Raw genomic sequence first — 10011 nt, 5'->3', positions numbered from 1 at the left:
ACTTTTCCTTTTAAAAACTGGGCCAATGCTTAAACACATGGGCACTCCTCATTTAATACAATGCTCTTTTTACTTTCTCTCCATCTCTCTCTCTCTCTCCTCTCTTCTTCCCTCCCTCCCTGGCCTGCTAAACAGGGCATTGTGCACAAACGTACATCACACAAAAGAGTGTGTGTGAATGTGTGTGCGTTGGGGAGGAGGAGGGGGGGGGGGGGGGCGTTTTTAGACAAACGACATGTTGTTCTTATGGAGGGATTTGCCTGGTATGAAGACTATGAACACTGAAAGGGAAGAACAACACCGGAAAAGTAGGCACAAGCCGTTCGATGTGTGAACACACAGCATATGTCAAGGGCTGTGATGAGGCTAAAACAACACACTGTTGACACAACAGTAACGCTTGGAGAAATATCTTAGAGAGTGTTTTGATCTTAAACTGAACCAATTTACCCGCCCGTCTTGATAGTGAAGGTTGTACCCAGAGCCGCCTTCTAAACCAAAAGATCAGCTGTCACTGTTGATAAGAATGTATGCGCCTCATATTTCAAACTTTCTTGCTGCGACAAACTAAATGTGACTGACTATGTGCTGTGATTTCCTACTCGAAAAATAAACAAGTCTCATTCCAAAGTGCAGTCAGTCAAGGCAAAGTAATTGGATTGTTCTAAATGAATTGCACAACTGTTCTGCATTTAGCATTCTGGGGGCAAAGACATTTTGTATTGTAATTTCCCTCAGTGATTCAAATGTTTAGACAGCAGAAAGTAATAATGGAATTTACCTGACACCTTCATAATGTATCTATTGTCTTCTCTGCCACAAACAAATGGAACAGCAGGGACAGACAGAGACTGTGTGAGAAAGAGAGAGAGAGAGAGAGAGAGAGAGAGGAAGAGAGAGAGAGAGAGAGAGAGAGAGAGTCTCCCCAACACCAGCTGAATTATGGGTATGTTCCTCCCGGTGTCATAAATAGCACACTGCAGCCTCCAAACGTGCACCTTAAAAAGACAGCATCTCAGCATCATCCATCATCACGGGAACCGCTAAAACCCTGGCAGGGAGCTCTGGTACGATTATTGCCCTTTCAGCACCTCACAGGAGACTCTGAGAGCCAGAGAGGAGTCCTGTATGCCAAGGCCCATGAGGGATTACAGATTAAACCCACATCCTGGAATGTTCTCTTTACCACATCACATACAAAATATCCATCCTCCACATAGATCACCTCTGCCCAGCATGACATCCAGTTAGGATTTTGGAGGTTTGGAACATTGCAATCACCAGCCTTCTGTTAGCTTTCTAAAGATGGGTCTGGCCCGTGGCTACGCTCTCGCCATCACTCACACCAGGGGGAGAGAGACAGGGGCTGTCTGTTTTTCCTACTTTAATTGAAATTTCCCTTCATCGCTGATGGATGTCAGTTAGATGGATGGGCGTTAGATGGGCTTTCCTGTGAGCCATCTGTGAATCCATGCAAGCCCCACTCACAAACCACACCTATCACCTTAAAGCCCACCGTGCCTCGCCATGCTTCAGGTCAGAAATGGCTCACTCCCCGGTGCCTGCCGTGTTTGGTCTGTGTGGCTCCAACTTGGTCTAACAGTGGAAGAATCTTCATGTGAATATGCATGTGACATTTTTATGTCTCTGCATTGAAGGTGATATTCTTTCCTCCCCAAACCATCCAGTGAGTCTAAACTGCCCTCAAGCCACCTGTCATAATGGTACAGTTATGCAAATAGCACACAGGGATGGGGAAAAGGGTCATGTAACTCATTGGATGCATATATTTAATACCACCCATTGACACACAAGCAAGCATCAAAAATTAACTGTCATGAATCAGCCTGTGCTGTGCTGTGCTGTGCTGTGCTGTGCTGTGCTGTGCTGTGCTGTGCTGTGCTGTGCTGTGCTGTGCTGTGCTGCTGTGCTGTGCTGTGCTGTGCTGTGCTGTGCTGTGCTGTGCTGTGCTGTGCTGTGCTGTGCTGCTGTGCTGTGCTGTGCTGTGCTGTGCTGTGCTGTGCTGTGCTGTGCTGTGCTGTGCTGTGCTGTGCTGTGCTGTGCTGTGCTGCGTGCTCCAGCCCTGCCTGTTGCCACCGTTTCTCTTACATAAGACGAGGCAGCTCTCAGCTCGCCACAAGCCCCAGTAACAGTGACCAGCCAGTCAGCTTTAAGTGAGTGTCTCTGTGTGTGTGTCTGTGTGTGTGTGAGTGAGTATGTGGGTTCCTGTCACATCTTATATCCTGTGGCAAGTGAGAGTGTGCATCGTGTGTGTGTGTGCATTGTGTGTGTGTGTGTGTGTGTGTGTGTGTGTGTGTGTGTGTGTGCGCATGCGTGCGTGTGTGCGTGTGTGTGTGGGTGTGTGAGTGTGAATGTGGTCATATCTTGTGATACTGTGAACGTGTACACTCGTTGGTCTGTCTGGGTAAGCTGTTGACTGTGTGGTTGTATCTGTGTGTGTGTGTGTATATGTCTGTGTGTGTTCCTGTTATCTGGTGTCGTGTGAGTGTGTGTACCCTCATTAGCCCGTCTGTCTAAGCTGTTGATGCCTTCGGATCCCTGGCCAGTGTGAGGACTGAGCACAACACCAGCTTGGCACTCTTATCAGCAACAAACAAGCCCCCGAACAGAGAGAGAAAGTGGCTGATAAAGAGAAGCACAGACGGTCATCGCCACAGCGCCACATAACAGACAAAAAGAAGGGGGAAAAACGCCCCCTGTCGATATCTCCCCCCCCCCCCCCCCCCAACAGGAGATTGTAACTTTCAGCCTTCAACACAACAGACACGAGCGGTAGCTCAGTAAAACAGGAAAGAGCGTCAGGGTGATCTAAAGAGCCATATGGAAATCGATGGCCCCCTTTAAATGAATCAGCACAAGCCTGCTGGCTATTTTGTCACCTTCATCGATGTTTATTGTGACTTGTTTCCTTTCTGATGCATCCGAGTGCTCCATTTGAGACACGAGAGATAGAGAGAACGAGGGAGAGAGAGATATGGAGGGAGGTGGAATGAGAAAGAGAGAGGACACGTGTGGAGGATGGGGAAGGTTAATGTAGAGCACTCGCACTGCGGGTGGATGTAATACAGAGCACACGAGATTTTGCAAGGGAACAGTGTGAGTGTGTGTGTGTGTGTGTGTGTGTGTGTGTGTGTGTGTGTGTGTCTGACACAAGGATTCCTCTACCCATTAGCAGGCATGAACCCCCCCCCCATCTTGTTTGTGTGTTTAGGTCCTGGTAACATGAGCAGGCCTTTAATCCTAATCCTCCTCTTCATGTGTGTCCTCTGAAGGCTTTGTATACCAGTGAGGGGAGGGAGTGTGTGCGTATGTGAGTGCGTCTGTGCGTCTGTGTGTGTGTGAGTGTGTGTGTGTGTGCGTGTGTAGCTGTGCCACCCTCTGTAGTCATGTGCCAGAAATGGTCCTCTGGCAACGCTGGCAAGAGCACAGCGACGTGGCCTGAGGAAGTGGCGTACTGCGGCAGCTCTGCAGCCTCACTGTGGCTAGGGCTGGAGCACCAGCAGTGCCCTATGCCACGCCGGGCCCTTGCCACTCTGTGGCCTACGGCAGGCCCCTGCCACTCTATGCTGTAAACCGACTAACATTTGGATAGGTTGCACGGGGATAGGGAAGGATGGGGGTCATTAGGTTTGCCCAGGTCCGACTCCATCCTCACCGAATCCCTGTTTGTGTACTGTGGGGGGCTGGGGGAGACTGGTTAATTAAGGGCTGTTCTCCATTAACCTTCACAGCATTAGACACGAGCGAACGCTTCCCAGCGCATCAGGGCACTGGCAGGAGGCACACACATCTGTCGGATGCACTTCCGCTGAACTCTGTCCGGCAGGCCCCGCTTGTAAAAGGTTGAACTCCTTCAGGAGACGACATTGAGGTCAGCGGAAGCCGCATCTCAAGTGCGCCACGCACTCTGCCCACACCATGACATACATGAGTGGGGCATGACACGCTAAGGTGCTAGACGAATAAAACAACCACACGGCTTGTCGATAAATCACAGAATGTTTCCTAAACACCTCACTCTTGATGACACGCGTGGGTGTGTGACATCATGTTGGCAGTCCCTGGTTAGTATTCCGGACAAATAAAACAACCTTTCAGCTTGTCACGCTTCAAATAAATCCTGAAATGTTCCCTAAACAACATAGTGTAAACGGTGAATACCACGCAGTGCTGCTAACTCAGTGGTGTTGGTTATAAAGTCATCGCTGACGGCCGGGCGCTCCACAAGAGCTGGCTTTAATTAAAAAGCATTACTGAATGTTCCCGGGCCCCCGCCGGGCACTTGGCGAAGGCCCGCTTTTCCAGATTGCTGACCCAGTCTCCTGCCATTAGTGCGGCTGGCTGGACCAGAGACACATGAAGCGTTTTAAGGACGAATGACTTCACTCGGCGCGCTGGGCCTGTCAGCTGGCTGGGCAGACCACTGGATGACCTCACCCAGGACCCTCCTACCCACCCACAGCACTGCACACAGCACTACACACACAACACACACAGCACTACACACACGGCAATACACCCACAGCACTACACACACGGCTCTACACACACACACAGCACTACACATACAGCACTGCACACACAGCACTGCACACAGCACTACACACACAACACACACAGCACTACACACACAACACACACAGCACTACACACACGGCAATACACACACAGCACTACACACACACAGCACTACACCCACAGCACTACACACACAGCCCTACACACACAGAACTACACCCACAGCACTACACACAGCCCTACACACACAGCACTACACACAGCCCTACACACACAGAACTACACCCACAGCACTACACACACACAGCCCTACACACACAGCACTACACCCACAGCACTACACACACACAGCACTACACACACAGCCCTACACACACAGCACTACACACAAACACACATACACACACACACACACACACACACACACACAGTTCTTGCTGCCTCCTATTAGCGTCGGTGCTGGAAGACAATGGGCCACTCCTTCCCAGCATCAGGCCAATTCTTCAAGTGGAAAGATGAAGAGGTGGAGGGAGAGAGAGAAAAGAAAAGAAGGAAGGGAGGAGGAAAAGAAGAGAGACAGACAAATGGAAAAGGGTCTGTCACACTACAGATATGAAATGAGATTAACTGAGAGAGGGAGGAAGAGAGAATGAAAGATGGAGTTAGAGAGTCGGAGGAAGGAGAAAGAGTGAGATAGAGAGAAAGCGAATGAGAGAGAGAGAGAATAAGACTGATGGGAGGAGAGAAAGAGGCACAGGAAAGAATAAACAGAGAGAAGTAGAGAGAGAGGGAAAGAGATTAGGGAGAGAGGGAGTGGTCCTGTCACAGTATGGACAGGCAGTATGATTGGCGTAAAGCCCCTGAGATACAGTGGGAGAGAGAGACACAGACAAGACCAGTGGGAGAGAGAGACACAGACACGACCAGTAAAATGAACATCTCCACTCGCTCCTCATTCTCTCCCTAATAAAAACCATGACAGTCTGGAGAAACGTCAGACAATATCCAAAATCGCCAGGCTTTCCCAGTCTACCCTCTCTATATTTTTCCCCCATCTCTCTCTCTCTGTTTCTGTCACTGTATCTCTCTTTCTGTCTCTCTTGCCCTCTCAAATCCTCTCTCTCTGACATCTAAATCTCTTTCCCCATCTCCCTCTCTCTCCTCCTTCTCCCTCTCCCTCTCCCTCTCTCTCTCTCTCTCTCTCACACACACACACACACACACACACACACACACACAAACACACACACACACACACACACAAACACGAACACACACACACACTCTCTCTCACACACACACACACACACACACACACACACACACACACTCTCTCTCACACACATACACACACACACTCACACACACACACACACACACACACACACTCATGGAACAGGCCTGTCAGGCAGCCAGCTGGAGGACTTGTTCAGGCTTTATGAGTTGGCCTGAAGAGTTCATCATGGCCCTCATCACACCAAGTGCTAGTTTAACGGTCAAGCCCTGTGCTTTTAGGGCTCACGTATTAAACCATTACCAGCGTGTGACTAAATGGCAAATACTTTAATATGATTCACTACTGAGGGTCAGAAATGAAGAATTAGAAGTTAATAGAATAATTGAATACACAGTCAAGACAGAGGAGAACAAGTCTAGAGAGGGGGCAATTTATAATGTCAAAATGAATGTGTCCCTTAACAGGATTACAAATGCACTGCATAGGTCATCCATGTCAGGGCCTGATCACAAAACCTGTTCCAAATGATGCATTCCAACCGGTTAGCCACCTGTTTGTCAGGTTAATCTGACGGCAAGACTGAAATGTCAGCGTCTGAGCAGGCAAGACAGGACTAGCCAAAAATAAAAACACCTAAAAGGTCAGCGGCACCTAGACGACCCAACAAAAAAAGAGCAAATGAATGAAAGTCCCTCTGTCAGTCCATTCCACCATGTTTTGCCCAGGGCCCCATCTACTGAAGGCAGAGCCCACCGTAAACACCCCACAGAGCAGAAGAGGAGGGGAGAGGTAAGAGACAGAGAGAAAGAAAGAGAGAGAGAAAGAAAGAGGTGAGCGGTGCACTGTGTTTTAGTGGTTGCCCTGAGTGTGAGTGAGGGTCTGTGAGAGTGTGACGTGACGCGGAGTCATTCCGGCTAACAGGGTGTGACAGAAGGGTGATGACACACAACTTAACTCATCCTTTAGTGAGGGAAGCCCTATCAGTTGCCCTCCCCCACACAGTATTTCTCTCTTTCTCTCCCTCTTCTCTCTCTCTCTCTGTCTTTCTCTCCCTCTCTCTCACTGATTTGCAGTGCACACTGATCGCTATCTACATGTCAGGAAACAAGGCATAGAGACAAACACTATGATAAAACAACGCCCTTGGAGTGAACACGAAACAATCACACCAACACATACCAACATTCTCTGTCTCTCTCTCTCCCTCTCTCAACATCTCTCTTTCACGCTTTCTATCTCTCCCTCTCTCTTTTCTCGTTCTCATGCCTTGGGTTTGTTCCCACTGGATGACAATGTGGAGAGAGAGAGGGAGAGATAGAGGGAGAGAGGGGGTTTTGTGCAATGCGCCTGTAATATTTGACCCAGATTTTTTGCTGCAATACTTCCTTGAATGTTCACAGCAACATGAATCATGCAGGTTCATGACTGTCCTTTTGAAATGCCAAATTAAATCCGACTCTTATCTTCTTTAGGGCATATTGTGGGGGCAATACAGGTCAGAGTCTTCTTGGTTCAAGATAAGATAACACTGTATGATTCTACGTATGAGGAAAAGGCTGGCAGAATGACCTGGAATGATGAGGAGTGTGTGTGTGTGTGTGTTCACCTGAAGGAAATCATTTGAAGTGAAACACTGGCAAAGTAGGCTACAGGATAAAAAAGAACAGTTCTACTAAGGCAACCTTGCTTCCTTCAAATAGATCACAGAAATATCTCTCTCTGTCTTCCGTACGCTCTCTCTCTCTCTTTCTTTCTCTCTATCGCTCTCTCTATCAATACAATAGAAAAGACTATTAAGAAACTTTCTCTCTTCTCCAGACCTACAGGATCTAAAAAGGGACATCACAACAGCGGCACAACATCTTAACTCTCACTGACAGCTCCAACCACTGCACAGCATACAACTACTTTGATGTTCGGTGAGTGTAGATTCAAGCAGAGATGAGACCACAGTTTAAATTGTGTCTGACAACAACCTCAAAGAGAGGTGCGTGCACACACACACACACACACACACACACACACACACATACACACACACCGTGAACAGGGAAAGGGGATTAGGTGCTTTTACCGTTACAGAACTGCAGCAGCGAGGAGGTGTCATAGAGGCTGCTGTAGCTGGAAAAGCCGTCCTCCATTCTGGAGCTGTGCTCTCCTCCCCCACCTCCACCTCCTGCTGCTCCTACTCCTGCTCCTGCTCCTGCTGCTGCCTGCTCTCTTCTGTGCTACTGCCTCGCTCCCTCTCTCCGCCGGCTCCCAGTTACTCTCTGTGGCTCTCCGCGGCGTCTCTCTCCCCATTCAACATCCACTTCTCCAGGGTCAGCCTGCCGGTGTCAGTTACCATAGCAACCCATTCACTCTGATTATGTCATGTGAACTCTCTCTCTCGCTCGTTTTCTCTCAACCTCTCTTGTCCCTTGAAAGGAGTGACACGCAAATAATTCTCCTCTCCAGGAGAAGAAAGAAAGTAAAGAATGGAGGAATCCGTGACCCCAAAGTGAAAAAGGGGTTAGACAGGCAACTTTAGTTTGCTTTTCCTCTTCTCCTGTCTTCTTTTTCTTCTTCTTCTTCTGTCCCCCTTCACTTTCTCTTCCCTGATCCTCCTGTTTGTGACCTCAACAGCAGCTTTGCGGAGTTAAACCTTGCACTGATCTCCGCAGGAAACAGCTTACAACAGCTTCAGTCCACTGACAGGAGCTGCCAGTGACTCCCTGTGTGTGTGTGTGTGTGTGTGTGTGAGAGAGTAAGAGAACGTTCAGGTCTGTGTATGTGTATGTCTACAGAGATGTGTTCGAGCCTGCGCGTGTGAGTGTTTGTGTAATGCCTCGCACAGTCAAGGGACGGCAGCCTCCCAGGCCCCGCCCCCGTCAGAGGATAGCAACCAATCAGAGCAAGAGGGGTTGGGCCTCTTTCAAAAACACAGTTCTGCTCTACAGCTGAGGGAGAGAGAGATAGAGGGAGAGTGAGTGAGAGGAATAGAGGAAGACAGAGAGAGCGAGAGAGAAAGAAGAAAGAAGGGAGAATGGAGAAGCAAACCAGACAGCCTTGCTTTCAAGGAAAAAAAATACTGAAGAAAAACTGAGAAGAAAGAATGAGAGACTGAAAGATGAAAATTAGAGAAACAATGAAAGAAATTAAGAGAGACAGACAACAAATCTTCAGTCTCAATTATGTTAATATAAGTGTTGTTGCACACCTGATGACGATCGTGTCATTTCTCAAACCACTGTATTTTCACGCTGCAACATCATTGTGTGTAAACATAACACAGAGACACGGCAGGATCGGAGGTAAAAGCGCGGTTGACGGTCATCTGGGACTTTTGACTGTGGACCAGCCCACCAGCCCACTAACACAAACCAGACGTGAGATGAAATCATCGCACAGGGCCTTGCCATCAAATTCAACTTTATTGACTGTTCAGTCCATACTGGGGGTCAAAAACTTGGGAGAGTTGGGGGGTAACTTTGGGACTTTTTCTTACCCGCCCTGTCAGAGACAAAACAAGTGACGTCAACCCCACCAAGCTTTTAGTCCACAAAGCACAACAAGGCGTCTCTGGCAGCATTTAAACCAATCGTCTTCCTCCGTCAGCCTTATCTGTCTTAAAGCAGCTCGCTTAGAGAGCAGAGAATAATCAAAGAGGATAGACAGAGGGGGGGGAATTGGATCAAGAGAAAGGGGGGGAGAGAAAGAGAAGGCACAGACAGGGAATGCAAAGAGAGGGGGAAGTCAGAGAAGGAGAGAAACAGAGAGGAGAAAGGGAGGGAAAGCAACTGCGTCTTGGATTTGACTGTGGGACCGCTACAGCCAGGGCACAGGGGAAAACCTCTCTCAATTATTCATGCGTCTGGCTGGGGTGGGGGTGCATAAAGTTGGCTGTGGCCTATATTCACATCTCAGCTGCCGCTCTTACAAATGCCCCCCACCCCAGCCTACCATACACACACACCCCATCTCTCTTTGATGCAAGGAGGCGCACCAATGACCCGACCAAACATCAGATCACATCCCTCGAACCTCGCTTCAGACTCACACATGTAGAGAGACCCTCTAACCTCGCTTCAGACTCAGACATGTAGAGAGACCCTCTCTCCTCCTTCAGACTCACACATGTAGAGAGACCCTCTCTCCTCCTTCAGACTCACACATGTAGAGAGACTCTCTAACCTCCCTTCACACTCACACATGTAAAGAGACCCTCTAACCTCCCTTCAGACTCACACATGTAG

The 10011-nt window shown here is 48.8% G+C and overlaps 2 protein-coding genes across 2 annotated transcripts in view; both read right to left on the bottom strand.

The window, feature by feature from the left end:
* Nucleotides 1-8016, bottom strand: part of eml1 (EMAP like 1) — a 44850-nt gene extending 36834 nt beyond the window's left edge. The window contains exon 1 of the mRNA XM_080849770.1: nucleotides 7851-8016. Coding sequence (XP_080705896.1) covers nucleotides 7851-7917 — 67 coding nt within the window. The 5' untranslated portion in view covers nucleotides 7918-8016. The remainder of the gene's footprint in view (nucleotides 1-7850) is intronic.
* Nucleotides 1-10011, bottom strand: part of ltk (leukocyte receptor tyrosine kinase) — a 304552-nt gene that overhangs the window by 72875 nt on the left and 221666 nt on the right. The gene's annotated exons all lie outside the window — the stretch shown is intronic.

Source organism: Sprattus sprattus (assembly GCF_963457725.1).
Source record: "Sprattus sprattus genome assembly, chromosome: 13".
NCBI lineage: Eukaryota > Metazoa > Chordata > Actinopteri > Clupeiformes > Clupeidae > Sprattus > Sprattus sprattus.
The sequence above is the reverse complement of the archived record's forward strand: the minus strand, read 5'-3'. Positions and strand labels throughout refer to the sequence as shown.